The sequence below is a fragment of the Saccopteryx leptura genome, chromosome 2 (genome assembly GCF_036850995.1).
Source record: "Saccopteryx leptura isolate mSacLep1 chromosome 2, mSacLep1_pri_phased_curated, whole genome shotgun sequence".
NCBI classification, from domain to species: domain Eukaryota; kingdom Metazoa; phylum Chordata; class Mammalia; order Chiroptera; family Emballonuridae; genus Saccopteryx; species Saccopteryx leptura.
The window spans coordinates 168,389,358-168,412,352 of record NC_089504.1 but is presented as its reverse complement, the minus strand read 5'-3'; the positions used below and the strand labels follow the sequence as shown (position 1 = coordinate 168,412,352).

The 22,995-nt window shown below is 47.3% G+C and overlaps 1 protein-coding gene across 4 annotated transcripts in view; it reads left to right on the top strand.

Moving 5' to 3' along the window:
• The window catches only part of SLC7A1 (solute carrier family 7 member 1), a 61,059-nt gene that overhangs the window by 33,082 nt on the left and 4,982 nt on the right, over positions 1-22,995 (top strand). For all 4 annotated transcript variants that reach the window (XM_066369283.1, XM_066369281.1, XM_066369284.1 and 1 more), the window contains 10 exons: positions 5,449-5,831; positions 8,545-8,703; positions 10,453-10,624; positions 14,062-14,183; positions 14,764-14,986; positions 15,737-15,876; positions 18,868-18,970; positions 20,559-20,767; positions 21,027-21,193; positions 21,852-21,960. In XM_066369283.1, the coding sequence (XP_066225380.1) occupies positions 5,462-5,831; positions 8,545-8,703; positions 10,453-10,624; positions 14,062-14,183; positions 14,764-14,986; positions 15,737-15,876; positions 18,868-18,970; positions 20,559-20,767; positions 21,027-21,193; positions 21,852-21,960 (1,774 nt within the window). In that variant the 5' untranslated portion in view covers positions 5,449-5,461. The remainder of the gene's footprint in view (positions 1-5,448; positions 5,832-8,544; positions 8,704-10,452; positions 10,625-14,061; positions 14,184-14,763; positions 14,987-15,736; positions 15,877-18,867; positions 18,971-20,558; positions 20,768-21,026; positions 21,194-21,851; positions 21,961-22,995) is intronic.

Sequence of the window (22,995 nt, the reverse complement as noted above, 5' to 3'; positions counted from 1 at the left end):
TGAAAAAGTGTTATGTTGTTGTTGATGTACGTGCGCTATGTGCTTAGGTCTACGATGATTGCATCTGTACTGAACATGCACAGACTTTTGTCTTGTTCTTATCCCTAAACAATGCAGTATCAAAACTATGTACATAGCATTTACATTGCATTAGGTATTATACGTAATCTAGAGGTGATGTGAAGTATATGGGGATGTGTGTGGATGATATGCGAATACCACATCATTTTATATGAGAATTGAACTTCCTTGATTTTGTTTTTTACAGGAGTCAGGGGAGGTCCTGGAACCAACCCTGCGGGTCATCTAGGAATGATGTCACCTACATTCCTGGGTCTCAAATAAAGCTCCTGTGGCCTCAGCCAGTGGGCTGTGTTCAGTGGCTGGAGGGAAGTGGGTAGATTATGTTTATTAACTGCACCTTGTGAATAACTAATTGACTTAATTTTTACTGAGGTGTTGTCATTCAAGAAGAGGTTGTCACTTAACACACGTCAGTCGTTTTTTGTTTTGTTTTGTTTTTGTATTTTTCTTAAGTGAGAAGTAGGGAGGCAGAGAGACAGACTCCCACATGTGCTCGACCAGGATCTACCTGGCATGCCCATCAGGGAGCAATGCTCTGCCCATCTGGGGCGTAGTTCCCTTGCAGCTGGAACCATTTTAGCACCTGAGGCGGAGGCCATGGTGCCATCCTCAGCCCCTGGACCACTTGCTCCAGTGGAGCCTTGGCTGTGGAAGGGGAAGAGAGAGACAGAGAGAAAGGAGAGGGGGAGGGGTGGAGAAGCAGATGGGTACTTCTCCTGTGTGCCCTGACCGGGAATCAAACCCAGCACTTCCACACACCAGGCCGACACTCTACCACTGAGCCAACCAGCCAGGGCCTAACACATGTCAATCTTTTATTTGTAGGATTTTAGACAGGGTGACAGACAAAGTAAGAATTATCAGGCAGCGGAGAGATTAAGTTTGGTCAAAGTTGAGTCAGTTTGGCACCTAGTGTGGAATAGCACTTGATGACCTAGGCTCATTTCAGATCCTGGCTCCACTACTCAGAAGTTAGGTGACAGTGGACAATATTGGCCTACTGGTTTGTGAAGCTGAATGTGAATGGTGGGCACCGTGAGGTTCAGCCATCATGTTGGATTGTGTGCCTGCCCATGCCAATGAGAAGCCACATTACCTACAGGTTGTGGATTTTAGAAAAACATTAAATGTCTTTATAACTGAGGCTTCTGACTAGATGCACAGATGTGACCAGGTGGATTTCTAGGCTTTCTGCCTCTGTCTTCACTTGATGAAATTAACCTTCTCCATGAAAGTGGTCGCCTCCGAGACAGTTAAACTTGCACCAGCTCCCACACCCCTCCCATGGAGCTCCATCACCCATGGGCCTGTCCACCTTGACACTGCTTCCTGGGGGTAGGGCCGTGGGTTTATACACTTCCTTCTACCCCGGCTGTGTCGAGGACAGGTGTGAGATGAGTGAGTTTTGTCCCTGGCTGCCTGGAGTCAGAGAAATGGAGACCCAGGGGGCTTTAAATAGTCCAGGTCCCATATCACATTTGCTCCCAGGCAGACAGACTCCTTTTGCTCAGTGAGGACCTGTGGGTGTGAGCCAGCCCATTTCTTTCTTTCTGTTTTCTTTTTTTTTTTAATCAAGTGATAGGCAGGGAAGCAGAAAGAGAGACTCCTGCATGCACGCCGACCAAGATCCACCCAGCAACACCTCTGTCTGGGGCTGATGTTCTGCCCATCTGGGACCACTGTTCCTTTACTCAGCAACAGAGCTGTTTTAGTGCCTGAGGCGAGGCCTTGGAGTCATCCTCAGCGCCTGGGGCCAACGTGCTCATTCAAGCCATGGCTACAGGAGGGGAACAGAGGGGATGGGGTGGAAAAGCAAATGATGCTTCTCCTTTGTGTCCTGACCTGTAATGGAACCCGGGACTTCCACACACCAGGCTGATGCTTTACCACTGAGCCAACCAGCCAGGACCTGGCCCTGTTTCAATTCCAGACCATGACCATTGTTTTTTTGTTTTTTTTTTGTTTTTTTTTACAGAGATGGAGAGATAGAGAGAGGGATAGACAGGGACAGACAGACAGGAACAGAGAGATCAGAAGCATCAAACATTAGTTTTTCATTGCGCCTTGCAAAATTAGTTGTTCATTGATTGCTTTCTCATATGTGCCTTGACCACGGGCCTTCAGCAGATCAAGTAACCCCTTGCTCGAGCCAGCGACCTTGGGTCCAAGCCAGTGAGCTTTTGCTCAAACCAGATGAGCCTGCACTCAAGCTGGCGATCTCGGGGTCTCGAACCTGGGTCTTCCGCATCCCAGTCCGACACTCTTAGCACTGCACCACTGCCTGGTCAGGCATGACCATTGTTTTTGTCATTTTACAACCCCGCCTTGTACTTTTGGTTCAGTTCTCACATTTCTTACCTTCTTTCCCAAGGCTCTGACTACTTCTTGGATCTCCATATTTAGTATCTACCAGTCTCATCTACACTCGGATGTTTTTAAAATCTAATTTCTTGCACCTGGGCCTTCTAACATCTGGGAGGAAGTGGAGATCTGGTTTTGAGAACACTTCCTTCAACATAGGTTTTTTTCCTTGCCTTGAGTTTCCTTCTCTCCCACAGTGGCCACTGTTCTGAAACGCCCTTTTCTGGACCCCTCCTACCATCTGGTTGCAGATCTGTCAGTCACAAGCATTCTGCTTCCTTTCTTGTTAAAGTTATGTGAGCTCTAGAGCCTTCCAGGTAACTCGGGGCAGACACCTATACGCCACAAGCCCATCTGCCATGTGCTTGGCCAGCTGCTCAGCTGGAGGGAGCCGAAATTACGTAGTTGGCTGCTATGTCCACCCATTAATAGGATACCATAAGGCTAGAGTCTGAGCAAAGACCTGCTTTCTCCAGCCTGGTGTCCCATCCAGGGCCTCACATTCCTGTTCCCCCTCAAGTGTCTCTTGTCTTGAAACTTTCTGGCTGGGAAACCACCTTCCCTCAGAGCCTGCTCCTGGCCTGCGAGCTGTCAGGAACAGGCCGGTGGTGCTAAAGATAGACAGGGACGCCACTGACCTCTGTGCTCGTTCCTCTCTTGTTCTGGTCACCTGCCCTCTTTTGCTCTTATCAAACCCTTGAGTCTGATTTTCCTGCTCCACGAATAAATCATCTCTCCTCATTTCCTCCCCACCTTACAACACAGTGAGCTCATTTCCTTCCCACCTGTAAAGCCAGAGCCCTAAAGGAGCATTGGGCCGCTCTGCCGTCAGAGCTCTGTGACCTGGTATAAACTTGGCTCTTGTAGTTATTTTTTCTCATCTGTGTAACAGTGGGACTGGATTGGATGATTTTTATTCATCATTCTAGTTAAGAACTGTTAGATAAAGTGCAGAAAGGATCATCCCAGCTCCTCCTGTCCCGTGACCTGACCCACACAGAAGGGCGCTGTCCTGGGCCAGCAGGGTATGGCAGGCAGTTGAATGTTCTGGGTGGTTAGATATGGACTTTGGCGATCTGTGATCTCCATTTAGATTGTTTCGTTTCCAGTTGCAGCAAAGTTAGGTCAGCAAGTATCAACTGATGCTAAAGATGAAAAGTCAGTACTTATTTTTTTGTATCTCAGTAGCCAAAAATAATGATGTTTGCTTGTCTATGCACTTGCTTTTTAAAAAAGAAATAAACCATTTAACTTAAAATTTTTATTTATTTTTATTGATGAGAGACAGGAAGGGAGACAGGGAGGAGAGAAATGAGAATTATAAACTCATAAGTTGCTTCATTTTAGTTGTTTATTGATTCCTTCTCATATGTGCCTTGATGGGGGGGGCGGGGTCATGCCAAACCAGCGACCTTGGGCTCAAGCCAGTGACCTTGGGATTGTGTTGATGGTCCTGCACTCAAGCTGGCAAGCCCGCGCTCAAGCCAAGTACCCTACACACAAGCCAGCAACCTTGTGGTTTCAAACCGAGGACCTCAGCATCTTAGGTCGATGCTCTGTTGACTGCACCTGCACTGGTCAGGCAATTAACTTTATTTTAGAACAGTTTTAGATTTGTAGAAAGATTACAAAGCTATTACAGAGTTTCCATATACCCCAAATCCACTTTCCCCTGTTAACAGCCTGCATTAGCATGGTATGTTAATTATAATCATGAACTGAAATTGATACAAATAAAGGCTGTACTCTTCAGATGTTCTTAGGTTTTCCCCAATGTCCTTTTTCCCATCTAGGGTCCCTCATGACATTTGATTGTCCTGCCTCCTCAGGCCCCTCTTGCCTGTGACAATTTCTCTCACGTTCCTTGTTTTTGGTTACCATTTCCTTGTTTTTGTTTGTTGGGGAATGTTGGTCAGGTGTTTTTGTAGAATGTTCCTTATCTGTAATTCATCTGGTATTTTTCTAATGAATAGACTCGGGCTGTTGGTTTGGATATGAGATGAAGTATCCTTCTTATCACATCGTACCATCAATATGACTGTCACTGCTGATGTTGACCATTAGTTTCTCTGCTGTTAAGTGGCTCTTTTTTCTTCCCTCTCTAGACTGTCTACTGTGGAAGGAAGTTACTATGGGCAGCCCCACTTCAGGGTGGGGAGTTTAGTCCCACCACCCTGAAGGTGGGCCCCGGCCCATCCTGGTCAAGTGCTCACAACAGCCCCCCTTGGAATGAACCTAGTAGGCAAGGTTGGCCCTTGCATTCCAGGAGATCTATTTCAAGGCTGGCCTGGCTTCCCGGGCCGTCACAGGTTGTCCCGTGTGAGGGATGGGGAGGTGAGCCACATGCAAACACGTGCTCTTAGTACGTGTGCAGAAGTACGTCATATACACATCAGGCTGACCTTTGGGTCCAGGAAAAAGTGATTCCTGGAGTAGTAACAATTACAAGAAAACCTAACATCTAATAATTGTTAAACATTTTTCTGCTCTGGACCTAACTCTCTGTTAACTTAAAAGTGGAAACAGCTTGGTCCTTGTTCCAAGAGGACTCCAGAAAGATCTTAAAAGAGTGACCATTACTACTTGAGGCCTCTGGGTTTCAATGATTAAATTAAAATATGATTTGGTTGCCTCTCCTTACAGTACACTTCGAATGATATCTTGTTTTTCCTGGCAAATTGCATGACTGCTGAGGGCAGGAACATGGTCACTAGTGTGTTTCCCTCACACTGTAGCATCTGCCATACAAGGCTTCAGTTAGGGTCTGAGAGAAATGGGCTCAGCGGCCTCAGGGTGCATCAGCTGGTGTCCTGGCCCCTGGCTGTCTCTGTGCACTCTGGGCAAGCCTCAGGCTGGAGAGGCCCTAGGTGGGGATTCTGACTGGGGATTCTGACACTGAAAACATGTCAGCAGTGAGTAAGGGATGTGAGCCACGGTCTGTTGCGATTAGAGGAAGTGAAAGGGTGGCTTTGATGAAATGCCCTTGTTCTTTCTCTGTGGCAGATTGATCAGCAGAATGGGGTGCAAGATGCTGTTCAGCCTTGGTCAGCAGATGCTGAGGCGGAAGGTGGTGGACTGCAGCCACGAGGAGAGCCGGCTGTCCCGCTGCCTGAACACTTTTGACCTGGTGGCGCTGGGGGTGGGCAGCACGCTGGGTGCCGGGGTGTACGTCCTGGCCGGAGCTGTGGCCCGTGAGAACGCGGGCCCTGCCATTGTCATCTCCTTCCTGATTGCCGCGCTGGCCTCGGTGCTGGCTGGCCTGTGTTACGGCGAGTTTGGCGCTCGTGTCCCCAAGACCGGCTCGGCCTACCTCTACAGCTACGTCACTGTTGGGGAGCTCTGGGCCTTCATCACAGGGTGGAACCTCATTCTCTCCTACATCATCGGTGAGTCCCCCTCTTCTGTTGTTCCCACCTGCCAACTAGGGGCGGGTCCCCAGTTTGCTCCCAAGTTAACCAAGTCTAGTTCTTCCCAGGACCTCCCTTCCTGCCTTGACTGTTTCCTTTTATGAAAGTGGAGGCTTCCTTACAAGGCACCACTGCTCTTGGTGTTCACGGTCAAGTGTGTCAGGGCTTAGTGGGGACAAGCCAGGCTAACAAGGAGGTTGTTCCTGTTAACACAAAAGATAGAGAACCAATAGGATGCTTCTAATTAGTTAAAAAGAACTTAGTCTATATTAGTTAGGTTTTCTTTGACTACTAGAGTAAATTCATCATGGACACAGCAGGATGGGGGAAATACAAACAAACATAAAGAAGAGAGTAGAAATTATTCAATCCGAGAACCGGGAGACATTAATTTTTTCATTCATCCATCCATTCATTCTCTCAATAAATATTTATTGATCACTTGCTTTGTGCAGGACATTCTGTGAGATATTAGGAACACAATGCAGGAAAAAGACAATCTGTTCATGAGAGTGTACCGTGTAGGGATTTAACTATTGTCCATATTTTTGTAAACTTAAATGCATATTTTTGGCATAGTATGTCTATTTTTTTTAAAGGTTTTTTTTTGTTTTTTTTTTAACAGACACAAAGAGAGTCAGAGAGAGGGATAGATAGGGACAGACAGGAACGCAGAGAGATGAGAAGCCTCAATCATCAGTTTTTCATTGCGACACCTTAGTTGTTCATTGATTGCTTTCTCATATGTGCCTTGACCGTGGGCCTTCAGCAGACCGAGTAACCCCTTCCTCAAGTCAGCAACCTTGGGTGCAAGCTGGTGAGCTTTACTCAAACCAGATGAGCCCCTGCTCAAGCTGGCGACCTCGGGGTCTCGAACCTGGGTCCTCCACATCCCAGTCCAACACTCTATCCACTGTGCCACCGCCTGGTCAGGCTGTCTCTTTATTTATGAAACAACAGATCATAAACATTTGTCACAGCGTTACCTGTTTTTGCAAAGTAATATTTCTCATGGCTGCTTCTCGTTCTGTTGAAGCAGACATCTGAATAGAAGAATAACCAAAGGATTTGAGTGGCCAGTTCACAGGAGTGGAACTAGAAATAGCCACTGAACATTCCGTTCCTATTTTGTCAGGCTTTTTGTACTATTAACAAAAGACAGTAAGATGTGGTAAGTTAAGCCATGCGGGTCCTGAGAATGCCTGTGTGTTGCTGGGTGTGGCCTACTGGGACCACGGGCCTGGGCCTCTGTGGGGTGCCCACTGCCACCTGCCCAGGCCACCCTCCCTTTCAGCCTGCTGGTCTGCTCCGAGCTAACCTGCCTTACTCTTCTAACTTCCATGATGAAATTCACAGCCGTGGTTTTCTCAGCCGACACTGAGACTTACAAGCACAAATGCTCAGGCAAGCTGAGGCGTTTTGGTGGGAATACAGCCATTTTAAATGTGCTCTTGTGTTTCCAGAGAACTTATCTAGGCACAAGACATGAGAGAGCGTGACAGACCACCGATGATGCTTCTTTTCCAGAGCACCACCTACCTGTGTGGGGTCATGCCTGTGTCCTATGTCACTGCAGAAATGTCTCAGCGTTAGCTACTGGTCAGGGCAGTTTTTTCAGCCGACATGGGGTTTAAAGTCCTGACTCAGCTGGGGATGGGGGAGGCCAGGCAGCCCCTCTCAGCCCATGGAGTGGGGTTCAGGAGCCCAGCTGGCAGTGGACCAGTCCCTGGGGGAGAGGGGAGACTATGATTCTTCATGGGTTTGTTGCCTTGGTGGACAGATGTCATAACAGGCAACTGCTCAGCATAAAGAAATTTGGTTACATTTTTGAACTGCTGGAAAAATACTTATTGTGAGACTAAATAGCAAAATCGAGTCTCTGCAGATCACTCTGGCAAACTCCTGGGGCAGTCCAGACTGCAGTCACCGGCAAGGCTCCCTTTGAGAAAGCAAAGGAAAATGCTATATATGAGTCTTGGAATTTTAGCGACATTTCCTAAGGAACAGTGCTGGAAAAGCAGTGACTTTGTTCAGAAAGAGAGTGTGCACAGTCAGCTGTGGTTGGCATTGGGTATACTGCCTCCATTTGTGTTCCCTGTGGATGGGGTGCAAGGAGAATGGAGAGAGCTTTGTTTGCCGGCAGGTGTGTGAGGACCTGTGGGTCTGTACCCAGGTCAGGCACAGAGTGGCCGGTGAGGGTCGGCCATGTGATGGTGCTGGGAGAGCAGCGTTCACCATGAGGGTCTTGGAGAAAGAGCTTCTGAGCAATGTGTACATTGCCAACTGCAACCTTCAAGTGCCTCGTGCCGTCAACTTGATGGCTTGCCGTCAGTGTTTCTTTTTGTAATGAAATAAAATAGGTAGAATTGAATAAATACTATCTGAGTGCCTCTCAGGTGGCAAGGATAACATTGTTTTGTGAAATTTTTATTAATAACTTAGTTATGTGTTTGAAACACATGTATGTGTTAGGTTGTGGTAGAAAACTACATTTTTTTCCACAGGCCCTAGAATCTTTCTTCTTTTCACTGAGAACACGGACCCTCTCTGAGTTTGTGCATGCTGAGGTCTGGTGCTGCAGAACGCTGTGCGCTGGCGTGACCCTGTGTGGATGGGTACATGTCCAGCTTGATGGCAAATGCTTTGTTAATTGCTTTCTTTCCCTTTCCTCTGGTGTGTGTTTATGTGACAGGTACTTCAAGTGTGGCGAGAGCCTGGAGTGCAACGTTTGATGAGCTGATTGGCAAACCCATTGGGGAATTCTCTCAGACACACATGGCTCTGAACGCCCCTGGAGTGCTGGCCAAAAACCCAGACATCTTTGCTGTGATTATAATTCTCATCTTAACAGGTACAGCCACACAGTGAGAGAGCCATCAGGTTGGATGGAGGGGTCCAAGGTAGAAGGCAGGCTCCCATTAAGTTTTCTTTTCTTTCTTCCTTCCCTCCATTTTTGTTTTGTAATTAACGCAGATATCTTTTTGTCTTAATGGCTTCTGACAGATTCACGTACTTATATCTGATAGATTCACATACACATACTGGCCTAGTTAATAGCTGCCAAGTTGAGTGGCATGTATAACTAAGGGAACCCCAGGTGTTTATGTGACTGGAGGAAGATGTTTTTAGCACTGCAGGCCTTCTGTGCACGTGACCCAGGAACACAGTGACCCTGTGATGACCTAAGAAAAGGTGGTGTTCTTCAGTCTGGTCATGGTGGAGGGGCGTGGCCTCTGTGCAGCGCCAGCAGGTGTCTGGGGTCAGTCTCGGGGGCTTTCACACCAGCAGGCTGTCAGAACACCCTCTAAGTGAATGTGTTTTATGACAAAGCTGTGGGTACAGAATTTTTAAATTTCACATAGTGCTTGCCCACAGCCGATGGCAGCTTCTTCTACTGACATTTACCTGTGTCTCAGCCTCTTTGGCAGGAGTTTCATTGATATAAACATTAAGCTTAAATGCAGATAAATTCTCTTTGGATGTTAGGAAACCTTGCATAGGTTTTAAAAACAACCTGCCTAATTTTGCCCACTATGTATTATAATTGAGATGATTTTGCACGGGCCAGTCTCCACAGTATTTCTGGTCCAGTTGCTGGAGCATGTATCAGAAGCTAAGTTAGCACTATAATTTTCATTAACGTGAGAGGGAGGGGCACGGAAAATAAGACCCAGCCCAGTGTGGCACTGTGGTCCCTGTGATGAGCTGCTCCATTCTCCTCACGCCTACACCTTGGAATTCAGTCTGTTATGTGAGTGTTTTTTATTTTAAAATGTATACAAGACATACATAGCAGAGCAACAATCTTAAATCATAAGTGGTGGCCGTGTGTTCCCTGGGCAACTTTTTATGCCTCTTTTCTTGCCCAGCCGAGTGTTTGCCACAGAACTCCCCGGATGGCATACTGCAAGGTGGCCTGTGTTGTCAATGTGCTTCCTGGGCGTTATTATCACTCGGCATTTTTTAAAATATGAGTGTATGAGCTAGAGCTTGTCTGCTTCGTGTGTGTAATGCACCGAATTCAGGGGGGCCATCCATAGCAGTGGTTCTGCAGCCACAGACACCTGTCATTGCTGATATTGCTGACATCCCCAAGTCAATCTGAATGATTTCCTCATTTAAAAAATTCAGTCTGCCAAGAAACTGAGCAAAGTGTCTCTCCCCTGGAAGAAGTAAAATCCTGCTCCTGAGGGTGGTTTTCAGTAACATACTTAGGTGAGGCTGAGGGTGGGGGGCGGGCTGCCACTGTATCCCCGGTGGGGCCGAGGGTGGGGGGCGGGCTGCCACTTTATCCCCATGGGGCCGAGGGTGGGGGGCGGGCTGCCACTTTATCCTCGTGGGGCTTGATGTCCCATAACTGCAGTCTCTTGTTGCCCCCTGGATGGTGTCCTCACAGCATTGTTAAACCCCGGGACTTTGATCACTTCCTCTAGAAAGATCATAAATTCGGCCCCCTCCCCAGAGGCTTCACTGAAGTCTTCAGAGATTTGATGCCATGAGGATTCTTCTTAAGTCCTCATCCTCATCTCTCCCTATCCCAGGAAGGGTTTGCCTGCTATGAGGTTAATGCTCAGAGTTTCCTGTGTATTAACGTTTTCAGGACTTTTAACTCTGGGTGTGAAAGAGTCAGCCATGGTCAACAAAGTATTCACTTGTGTCAACGTGCTGGTCCTGGGCTTCATCATGGTGTCAGGATTTGTGAAAGGGTCGATTAAAAACTGGCAGCTCTCAGAGGAGGATTTCCAGAATTCATCAGGTCGCCTGTGCTTGAAGTGAGTTGTTCCCTCTGTCTGTCCCACGTGTATTTGGGGGCATGTAATTGCCTAGAAACATATGAGTTTGTTTTTTTTAAATGATGTGATTTGAATTTGGATATATTATTATTATTATTTGTAGTGAAGTAGCTAAGTGTGTTTTACTGGTTTGAAAATTGTATTTTATTTTCCTGTACTAGACAGAGCCGTGCCTGACGAAGGACACTCCTGGGGACAGGGCTTCGCTCTGGCCCAGCACACGCACGGCGGAGGGTCGCTGCCAGGCCCGCCGGGCCATCCCTTTTTTCTCACATTCTGTTTCATGACCTTCTTTTGAGTTTTGTGATCAGAAAAGATTTTCTCTGCAGTACCATGGTGATACTGCTTTATTTTGAAATATTTAATAAGATGGAAAAAGAAATATCACAGACTGTATCAAAGGTTTTCAAAACTACAGAAGTATCAAAATGTGATTCTGATAATCTCTTCTTCTCACACTCGGCTTGGGCTGCATCAGCCCCGAGAAGCAGGAGCCCTGCCCCCTGACATGTCTCTGGCTCAGGACCCCAGTTAGAGGCAGGTGACAGCCTGACTTTCAACCACCTGCCTCTTCAGGCCTCACAGTGAACCAACAACTCAGTATTATCTAGGACTCAAAAGCTAAATAATTAGAGTATGTCTTTTTATCCTTTTTTCTTTTTGTCAGTTTTCAGGTGAAACTTAGGTCCCAGGATGGAGAACAGAGAGTTTGAGTTTACCTATTTTAATTACAGCTAAAGGTTAAACTGCTCCGATAAAGAGACTCTTCTAAGTGTAGTGGTGTTAAAATGAGGTCTCGGGGTGACGGGCCACTGCAGCTATGTACAGGCTTTCAGGGAGCCCAACCGCACACCTGACCATTCTGTCCTCTGATGATGTTGTCCTCATCTAGCCGGTGGTCAGATCTGGGCACTAGGTGCTGGGCGCTGACACGATCCAGCCGTCCTGGCAGGGGACCGAGTGCTCCCGATGCTTCTAAGGACAGGTCCAGGAGACACATGTTCCCCCTGCCCGTGTTCTCCTGGCCAGAATCCAGCAAGTGGCCACATCTTGCTGCAAGGGAGGCTGAGACACTGGGGGTCTTAGTGGTCACAGGCCAATGTAATTGCTGGTTGTTAAGAGCCAGGTGTCAGTTGTATGATTAATGGGTGTTGATGTGTGACTAGTTTACTACCAGAACACAAACAGGAAACTATTGAATTAAATGCATGAAACTTCACCAACTCTAAAATTATATGGTTAACAGTTCAACTAAAAAGAGCTTTTCTTTTGGGAACTAAACTCTATTACAGAGAAATGAGGACTTTTAATATATCTTCCCAAGCATTCCTGAGACTTACTTATATCAAATTTCTTGGTGCCCATTTCAGTTAGGGTGAAGTAAAGCCAACTCAGATATGCTTTGAAGAAACAATTGACTTTGAAAACCTGTGACACCTATTTTACTGGTTACTGGCTGCTGTTTATAGGTCAGGAATTAAATATTTCCTGGGTGGGTGTCAGTCAAGGCTTAATTTTATTATTTTTATGAAGAGATTGTTCATGCCAACTGCTGGTATTTACTTTCACACCGTTATCCTGTGTGTTCTGGCAGTAGTGAACTGTGACTGCTGGACTCCCAAAGTGGTGTTTGTTGCCCAGCTCTTGGTACCATGTGAGACTCCATCAGTTACATCTGTCTGCAGCCCTGGGGCAGTGAGTCAGCCACTTTAAGAGGTGGAGTGCAGTGGGACGGGGACATAGCTTGCTTGTTCCTTTCATTAAAACCTGTAAGATTCTTCCTTTTTTTTTTTTTTTTTTTTTTTACCATCTGTATATTTGTGTTTCTGACAATGACCACATAGTCATACATGAAATTGTCTCTCAGAAGTACTAAAGCATTTCCCAACAAAACCACAGAATGTGGCGGGCCTCTGTCCTGCATGGCCCAGGAGGCAGTTTCCATCTACCATGTAGCATGCTGTGGTTTTAGAAGTCAGCTCACCACACTGTACTCGTTCTTTGTGATTCGCAGACCCCATGCCACCCGGGAGGCACTCACTATATTGTGTACTGCCCTGTGCTGACTTATCCGTCCTGGGCTGCCTTTTTTGCTCCTGGCCTGGCAGTTCATTTCAGTCATACTTAAAGTGACAAGCTTCCATTTGAGTCTGGGGACAGTTTCTCCACACCTTTCTCTGGTGTGTTTCTTGGGGTTTCTCTCATGGCTCTTGAACCGCAGTGAGCCCTGCAGTCAGGCCGTCCTCCTGCTCCACACCCAGAGCTCTGGGGAAGCTTCTGGAACTAAGAAATGTAATTTTCCCTGGGGAGTCAGTAAAAGGCTTAATTGCCATTAGAAAATAATTGGGTCCAAATTGTCTGTTTTACTAGCTACTTGATAAATCCCACTGAAAGCAAATTGAGTAGCTAACCCAACCTCAGTGCATCCGTGTTGATAGGATTGGAATATTCTGTCTCCTTCCTGCTCTCAGGTCAGAAGGTGCAGGGTCAGGTGCAGTGGGCAGCCTGTCGCCATGGGGAAGTGGGACTGTCCTCTGGGGCCTGTGTTAAGTGACAGAAAGCCTGCAGCCATGTGGCTGGCTAAAGATGTGGCCGCCATGAGAGGAGCTGAAGCTGACTTCTCAAACTGGAAGGAGTTGGGCTGTTCTTCAGGTGGCTGAGGCTTAAGATTACTTGGTGACAGGTGGGGTCCAAGTAAGACTGATGTCAGAGACAGCACCCACTGTTCAAGCTTAGGTACAGTCTTTAGAGTCAGAGGTTCTGATTCATTGGGACTATGTTCTGGATCTTTTAGGACTCTCAGGTTCACAAAATGTGCTTGACTTTGAGTTTATTACTTGAGTCAACACTGCTGAGCCCTGCCCATGAGGCTGGCTGTCTTGAGCACTGGTCCCCACTGATGAAGCATCCCAACTGTTTACTTTGTGCATGTGGGTGCTGAAGAAACATTTTTGTTCTCTAAAATAAATTACTTTTCAAATCTTAGTGCCTTTGGAAATGCTTGTCTTGAGGCCTCAGTTACTGGTAAATATGGAGATCTTTCGTATTTTGTACCTGGGTCTGGGACCCCTGCACTGCCGGCTCTGCTTCTTTCTCAGGTTCTGAGGGAGAATCTAAAGCTGCTGATTTCTCCCTCTTTCCTGCTGGCCACCCTGTCACAGTCTCTACATTCCATCCCCCGCCCCAAATCATTATAGATGCTTCTGGAAAGGGCTTAGTATGTACTGTTGCTGCTCTGGACCATACAGAGCAAGCGGCCCGCTGTCCCCAGTGTCTGGACGCGGTGGCCAGTGCCTGCTGTCAGGTTCATGTACCCAGGGTCTGGGGCAGTGGGATGTCAGCTGGTGACTGTTTGGAATGTCTTCCCTTTGGGACCATAAGGTGGTATGTGATCTTTGCTGTGGCTCTTTTTCTAGTACCACAAAAGAAGGGAAACCCGGTGTCGGTGGGTTCATGCCCTTTGGGTTCTCCGGTGTCCTGTCGGGAGCAGCGACCTGCTTCTATGCCTTCGTGGGCTTTGACTGCATCGCTACCACAGGTATGCTGTCTGGAGCCACCCGGGTCTTCTTGTTCCCCAAGACGGGCCAGCCTAATTGTACCCCAGGTCACTATTTTACTTGCTGTGGGCATGTGCACACATGAGTAATGTGTAGATTGCAGCTTCCTGCTAATCTTCCCCACCCTTATCATTTCCCTGAGGGGCAGTTCCTGACAGGAAACTGCATCATGAATGGAACTAACTGTCCCACTAGAATGGGATAATGACAGCTACACTACAGCCTGACTCCATAATCTCTGCATTATCCAGAAGAAACATGGCCATTGAAAATATTATCCTCCTGGCGAATTGAATAGCATGGGCTCCATCGGGCCTCCCAGGTCTCCCTGCCAAGGGAACGGGTCTTTTCCTTAGCGGAACCATGATATAAAGGCCAAGAACACCATGGGCCAGGGGTCACCTGGTCTGTGTTGCTGAGCCCAGGATACCTGGTCTGCACAAGGCTGAGTACTGTGAGAGTTGTTTGTGGTGGCACAGACTTCCTGCACACTGAAAGGCCTGGGGCCTCGTGGCTGAGGGGCGCTCCTCACCTCCTGGGCTGACTCCTGGCTGCTTCTAGGTGAAGAAGTCAGGAACCCCCAGAAGGCCATCCCCGTGGGCATCGTCGTCTCACTGCTGATTTGCTTCATTGCCTACTTTGGGGTATCAGCTGCCCTTACACTCATGATGCCATACTTCTGCCTGGACAAGGACAGCCCCCTGCCCGACGCCTTCAAACACGTGGGCTGGGAAAGCGCCAAGTACGTGGTGGCTGTTGGCTCGCTCTGCGCTCTGTCTGCCAGGTGAGTAGCCTCAGACCCTCGGGATGATGTCAGGTATGGTGGACCAGGTAAAGCTGGACATGTAGGCATGCTGTTAAAATTACTCTTTCCCATGGAAATAGAGCCAGTACCCAATCCCTGATTCTGTGGTTTCTCCCTTGTTATTGCTGTTAATCACCCAAGACTTGATTGTGTTGTTGATCTTCTTGAAGAACCTGAGGCCCACTTGCTGGCATCATTTACTCAGCAGAAGACTGCCTTTCTATCCCTACTTTGGCCACTGGACCAGGCCACCATTTTGCACACTGCATTTGGCCTCAGTTTGCCCATACAGCGGAAGTGATCCTAAAAAGGGGAGTGAGTGCCTCTTAATGTCTGTCCTGGTGTTTGCTACCCACCCATGTGAACACTAACTGGTAAACAGTTATCTACCACAGAGACATCCTAGCGAATGCCAGGATGCTTTTATCTTATGTGTGATTCAGCTGGAATGACTATAGCAATATAATTTCTCTTCCAGAAAAACGATGAGTTGGTTTGTGCTGGTTTGTTAGGCCTTTCCCATTCTTACACCTGCACATACCCAGAGAGAGTGCTTTCTCTGGGGTTGGTTATGGAATGCTGTCTAGCCACAAGTGTCACATGGCGTGGTGGGGCGCATCCTTGCTGAGAGTCAGGTTGTCCTCTGCACAGAGGTCAGTGGGCCTGGGAGGGTCCTGGTTCCTGGTAAGCTCATGTAACCGATGCATTTTGCCTTTTCCTCCCATCCAGCCTTTTGGGTTCCATGTTTCCCATGCCTCGAGTTATCTATGCCATGGCTGAAGATGGACTGTTATTTAAATTTTTGGCCAAAGTCAACAACAGGACCAAAACACCAATAATTGCCACATTAACCTCAGGTGCCATCGCTGGTAAGAACTAGAACTAAGAGGACATACCGGTATTTCAACAGTTTAGTTATTATTCCTTAGGAAGATAGCCCAAATTGTACTGTGCTCTGTGAGAAATTTTAACTGATCTTTTTTACATTTGGTCTGGGGCAGCCAAGGTACCTGCCCTTTTGACAAAAGGCAGAGGCCAGTACCAGAGAGGTGTGGTGGGGTTCTCAAAACGTTTGAAATCTTGTATTGCTATAGTATTTTCTTTTCATTGGCCAGAGCTCAGGACACATTGGGTCCCTCAGAGCCTTGGTCTCCTCCTTTCCTGAGTGTCACTGAGTAGATTTTGGAGAGATGATACCTCCTTGCACTTACAAGCCAAGTGAGACATTGCATTATTACTGAAAATGTAGTGTCCTTGAATCTTCGTTTGTGAATTCTCTGGGGAACAGGGATTCTTTAGGGTATATTGAGGGCATTGCTGGTGAAGCCATTTGCCCTCAGTATGTAAATAATAATAGGCTCAGAGGAGGGTTATCTTATCCAGGGGTCCCCAAACTACGGCCCGCGGGCTGCATGCGATCCCCTGAGGCCATTTATCGGGCCCCCGCCGCACTTCCAGAAGGGGCACCTCTTTCATTGGTGGTCAGTGAGAGGAGCACATTGACCATCTCATTAGCCAAAAGCAGGCCCATAGTTCTCATTGAAATACTGGTCAGTTTGTTGATTTAAATTTACTTGTTCTTTATTTTAAATATTGTATTTGTTCCTGTTTTGTTTTTTTACTTTAAAATAAGATATGTGCAGTGTGCATAGGGATTTGTTCATAGTTTTTTTTATAGTCCAGCCCTCCAACAGTCTGAGGGACAGTGAACTGGCCCTGTGTGTAAAAAGTTTGGGGACCCCTGATCTTATCAAACATGAGGTTCCTCGCCAATGGGACAATTTTGACAGATGCCGTCAGGAGTAAAAACACTTTGAGTCTATGTGATGTTCCAAGGACCCTGGATTAAGGAAAGGGGGCCTGAAACTTATTTGTACATGGCCTGCATGCTGTTTGTTGTATGTGTGTCCTCCTCTACTGATCCCGTTGGACAGATGTGGAAGTGGAGGCAGGATGCACACCCACAGTGTAGCGCTGGCTCTTCGTTTCTGGTTTCTTTTTATGACAGAGTCTAGCTTCTTTCAGGGTGTGAGTACAGCAGTGTGTCTTTTGATAAATTAGGACACCTGACACCAGTCATAGTTTGTACCACAGAGAGTTTTTAAATGACCATTGATGGTAAGACATTTGACCACTTTAAATGAATGAGTTATTAGCACTATATATGCCCTTAGCAAAGTATGCTTTGTTTTGTGGATTAATACTATATAACAAAATAAAACTAGTTTATCTTATTATTTACCAAATTTGCCCTGTAATTGTACATTTTTGAGAGGAATTGCATTGGTCAGGGTGAGGGACACCATTTGTCTGCATATGACCAAAATATTTAAAGGATTAAGGCATTGGAAACAGTGAAATTTTTTTTTTCAGTATTTACATGTAATTTGGTCATATTAAATATTGGCATTAATTTCTCTCCTGTGCTGATTTAGGGAGATGAAGCTATAATCATTAAAGTGACTACAAAGTACACTCACCAAACCAAGTATTTACTCTTTTTATTTGGTGGGAGTGTAAAGAACTGTTAGGTTTTCTAAAATCACTTCCCATTGAAGAAATTTGTCTTGAGTTTCTCTGTCACTGGGAACGCAGGCATTTGTGTCATGCATGGTTGGACACTATTCTAATTATCCACAAGATTCTCTCTGCACTTAAATCCTATTATTTATCACAATTTAAATTTGTTTCAGCTGTAGGAAATTGTGGAAAGTGATTGTGTAGAAAAGCAGTGGTTTTGTGTTTAACTTGTATCAATTGTGGATGATTTGAAAAATACCCCAAAATAGATCTAGCCAAGTTATTGTTTAAATGGGAAAAAACCTGCCTGACTGGTGGTGGTGCAGTGGATAGAGCATTCACCTGGGATGCTGAAGTCCCTGTTTGAAACTCCAAGGTTGACGGCTTCAGCATAGGCTTGCCAGCTTGAATGTGGGGTTGCCAGCATGAGTGGGATCATTGATATGACCCCCAAAGTCACTGGCTTGAAGCCCAGGATCGCTGGCTTGAGCCCATGGTTGATGGCTTGAGCCAGGGGTCATTGGCTAGGTTGGAGCCCCCCCAACCGCCCCTCCCAGGTCAAAGCATGTATGAGAAGCAATCAGTGAACAACTAAAGTGGTGCAACAACAAGTTGATGCTTCTCATCTCTCTCCTCTCTTAAATAAAGAAATAAACAAGTAAATAAATAAATGGGAAATGACTCACATAAATACACATATACACTCTCACAAAAGGTATCAAGGATTTTCAGGTAAGTATGCATGTGTTACTTTTTTTAAATGTAGTCATGGTGAAGGATCTGAAATGGTTTGGGAGTAACACTGCTTTCCATGTTCAGCTGCTTCAGGAGCCTCCTTTCCCCTCATCCACCTCCTTATCATTGTTGCTGGCCGATGTGTGTCTTGGATGATATACCAGAGACTTTTCTTACCTCTTCAGTGGTGTACATGCCCTAAGTGAGAGCCCGTGGATGATGGATGGATGATGATGGGTGATGGATGGATGGTGGATGGCTGTGCACGATTGTCTGTGAGTCAACATAATATAGTGAGAGAAACACTGGACTCGGAGACACAAGAACCTAGTTCAAATTCTGACCTGTCTACTCCCAACCTGTCTGAACTTCGGTTTCTCCGTCTGCAGTCCAGGGATAGCTTGCAGAGCTGCTGTTGAGGACTGTGGATGTGATGTCATCTTGAGCTTTTCTTCCTTTAAATGTCTTTCCATAGAAAGGCTGGGGCGTGGGTAGCAAGAAAACGCAGCGTCTCTCGTAAGCTCTGGATCGCAGGTGGGTGGTGGCTCTGGGTGTCAGTATGTGTGGAGGCCACCCATGGATCTTGATGCTTGTCTCCTCCCCAGCGGTGATGGCCTTCCTCTTTGACCTGAAGGACTTGGTGGACCTCATGTCCATCGGCACTCTCCTGGCTTACTCGTTGGTGGCTGCCTGTGTGTTGGTCTTACGGTATGTATGGCTTTTCTGAGTCCTGTGACAGAAATGCATGAGAACCCTGCTAGCTTCTTAGCAGTTCAAATTAAGAGTTTATATACAGGTAAATTTTAAGTTGTTGATAGCTCCCAAGATAGGGTCGTACCTGGCGGTTGAGAGCCTAGTTACAGAGAAGATCCTTGAAAAGAGTCAGGGGTAGCCCCACCTCAGTCTGTCATATACCCTCATTTTTCTGGTTGGAGGTTGGGAGACTAGACAGGTTCTCAGACCAACTGCTGGGCCTGGATCCTGGGATCATATTTTTTGAGGCTTGACTAATGATTTCAGTGTGATCTAGGACAGAGAGAACTGTGGACTGGCCCTGGTGGGAATTGGAAGAAACCAGTGAAATTTAGGTCACTGTGATAGCCTTTAAAACTCAGGTTGCTGTGATGCAGTGCCGCTGGAGTAAGGGGTCCTGTTATATGGTGTGGGTGGCGGGGGTTGCTGTTCAGAAAGACTTCTCAGGTTATGGCTGTTCAGGCTGGCCCCGGGGCAACAATAATAAAGAAGCCACCGGCTTAGGTGTGGTGCCTCAGCTACCCCAGGGCACCTCTTCCAAAGCAGACTTGTTGGTGCCAGTTTTCCTTTGCTCTGAAAGGACAGGACTCAGTTTCCCAAGTCCCAGAAATGGACCAAGGTGGCATTCATCATGAGGACATGCAATCATGGATACTCAGTGTTGCCCACCTGGCAAGAGCCTCCTTACTTTTTTCAGGTATTTCTAGTTGTGAGGGCTCTGATCCCATTTCTGATGTGCTCATCAGCTAATGTATGTAGAACCTGGCCGAGCCTTGGTAGTGACTACAGAATCAGCTAAAACTAAGTGGCTAGTCTTCCTACCACTTACTCCTTCCCAAGGGCTCAATGCTAGAGTCTTTGCCAAGGTCCCATCACTTTGCTAACTGACCGAATGGTGTTACATAAGCGAATCGGTGAAAATATGGTGAATATTTTTATGTTTACTCTTAGACTATATGCAAAATAATTCATTAGGCACTGTGTTTTTTAAGGCTGGTGTCCTTCTGTCAGCTCTGTAGATTTATTTATACCAAGGCACTTGGAGTATTAAAATAAATTGATTATATTAAGTCTTGCAAACAGAATATCTCAAAGCTATCAGCAAGCAGACACATTTCTCCAGCTCTCTGCGCCAAATAGGATCCTGACATTATTGCTTTCTATTTCTGTCTGTGCACTTAGCTCCCTGCAGCCTAATTTTGTTGGAAGTGGCCTAATATCATAAGCTACCAAGGGCCAGCACTACTCAGAGCCACAGAAACCTCAGGGCATTTCTTTCTGCTGGTTCATGGTGGAGGGCAAGCTGTCTCAAAACTGAGACAAAACACCAAAGAGGATGTTGCCAAAAGTGGGAGAAGAAAGCAAGGATCTATGTCTCCTCCGCTGTTGGCGCTTTGCCAGAGAAGACGTCATTCTGATCATTGTCTTCCCATTTGATGCCTTATCCTGGGCAACTTAGCTTTGAAGCCTCACTAAAAACTTGAATTATTGTGTGTCCTTTTGCTTAATGAAAGCATGTCATGATGTTTACATTTGTGTGCAGGTACCAACCAGAGCAACCTAATATGGTCTACCAGATGGCCAGGACTGTTGACAAGGCAGACCAGAATGAATTGGTGAGCACCAGTGATTCCCAGACAGGCTTTCTGCCAGAAGCAAAAAACTTTTCTTTAAAAACCATACTTTCACCAAAAAACATGGAGCCCTCCAGATTATCTGGGCTAATTGTGAACATTTCAACCAGCCTCATAGGTAAGAACCTGCCCTTCCCTGTAATATTTCTGGGGTCCAGCTTGTTGGCATTTCATGGTTTCTTGTCACTGGGTGTGGGGGTGGGTGCCAAAGGGATGCACATCAGTCTGCTGGTGGACTGTGTGTTAGTTGTCCTCGTTGTAGGGATGCCTGCAGGAATAGAGCCTCCCTCCCAGTAGGTTTTGGGGAGAGCCAAGGATATCTGTAAGTACTTGAGAAATGGCTTAGATGTGTCTCTCTCTCTCTGTCTGTCTCTCAGCAATTCTTATCATCATCTTCTGCATCATGGCTGTGCTTGGAAAGAAGGCTCTGACAGATGGGAAGTTGTGGGCAGTCTTTGTCCTCATTTGCTTGGCCCTCCTCTGCTCAGTGGTCACGGTCGTCATCTGGAGACAGCCTGAGAGCAAGACAAAGCTTTCTTTTAAGGTGAGCAGCTCTGCCTGATGGGCCTGCAGGAACCACCTGGCTGGACAGATCCTGCACAGGCTCCCTGAGGCCTGGGTGCATGCGGAGGTGCTTGCTGGCCGGCCTTGGGAACGTGGGCCTGCGGGGACCGGCAGTGCCTGCTGAGGACCCGGCCCCGGGGGAGGACGCCTCTGCCTGTGCCCGGCTCTCGGGAGGCCGTGCACCTCATCTACAGGGGCTTCTCCACATGCTGTCCAGGTGGAGTGTGTGTCACCACCAAGCCTTGGAAGTGACCAAGGCTTCTGCGCTTTGAAATTATACAAATAAGAAAATAGTTCAACCTTAGAGGTAAAGTGGAGTCCTTCTCCTCTTTTAGTGAGAAAACAGCAGGCGCAGAAAATAAGAAACTTGGCAATTAGTTGCTTAGACCCAACTCCCACCTGTTAGGACTTGTTCGCATGGCGGTACTTATGTTGGAGGGGCGCTGGGGGCGCAGGGGTGGGGTTGCCGTTCAAGTCCTCATCCCCATAGAAAGATGGCAGTCCATATCAATCTCAGCAGCCCGTAAACATGTCGGGCACGATGTTTCTCCCAGGTAGCTTTGCTTAATGGTCCTAATGGGTGCCAGCTCTGTGCTCTCTTCTGTCAGGGCTGACACTGCTACCTTGTGTCTTTGCAGGTGCCCTTCCTGCCGGTCCTTCCTGTCCTGAGCATCTTTGTGAACGTCTATCTGATGATGCAGCTGGACCAGGGCACATGGGTCCGTTTTGCAGTATGGATGCTGATAGGTAGGTCAGGTCGTTGATTCTGCTGTGACTGGCATGTTCCATAGTCCGGTGTCTCCTGAAGCCTCTTTACCCTGCTATACACTCATGTCTCTGCTACTTGCCTGGACTGCTTATGTCATTGAGCCTCCCTTGGTTCAGATTTCAAAACACAGTGGGAACACATGTAGTCAGCAGTTTTCTCTCAAACAAGGAGCTTCTGGTAGGTCGTGGGCCCTTCCCTCCCTTTCAGATACTTCTCTCCTGACTGGTTATGTCATCATACAAGGAGCTTGAGGTGAATAAGAGCATGGCTATGTGTCTGCTGTCGGTAAAGCATCTGCTTGTCTCACCCCTAGTGGGAAAGTAGGAACCCCACCTCTCCCATGGGTTGTGGGCTCTGGAAGGGCCTGTGAGGCTTGGGTGTCCCCACTTGGGTGCTGGTCCTGTCGGGGACTGACCAGCCTGGCCTCTCTGGGCCTCTGCCTTTGGGGGCTGCAGGAGATAGATTCTGATTTCTTCTTCGGTGTCTAGGCTCATGCTGATGCGGGGGACTGGCCTTGATCTACGCCTCAGTGTCCCTGACGAGAGCAATAATCTCAGGACCACGGTTCTGCCACATTTTGCAGTAGACAGCTGCTGCTGCCATCTTCAGGGGGTGTGGTGCTACCCTATTCTCTGCCTATCCCTTACTCCCCTCAAAGTCTAGCCTGTGTCCAACTGGACTGGCATCTCCCATAGAGCTGGCTCAGCCGCGGTCAGCCTGCTGTGGCCATCCCTTGGGACTGCAGGGCTAGATGCTTCCTGCCAGAGGTGCATCCCTGCTGGGAGCTCCTGGTGTCTGGGCCTTAGCTATGTCCCGTACTTTTCGTACCTGAGTTACTTTTAAGGTCAGTTCTCCTTCACCAGCATGGGTCACAGTCTCTGGACAGATAGTTAGAAGCACAGGTCTCTAGACCCAACCACAGATGTCTGGAGAGCCTAGCACTGGACCAGACTAGATTCTTATGGTATATACGTTCCCAGGTGGCCTCAGAATGTATGCCTCCTGCTGTGTGA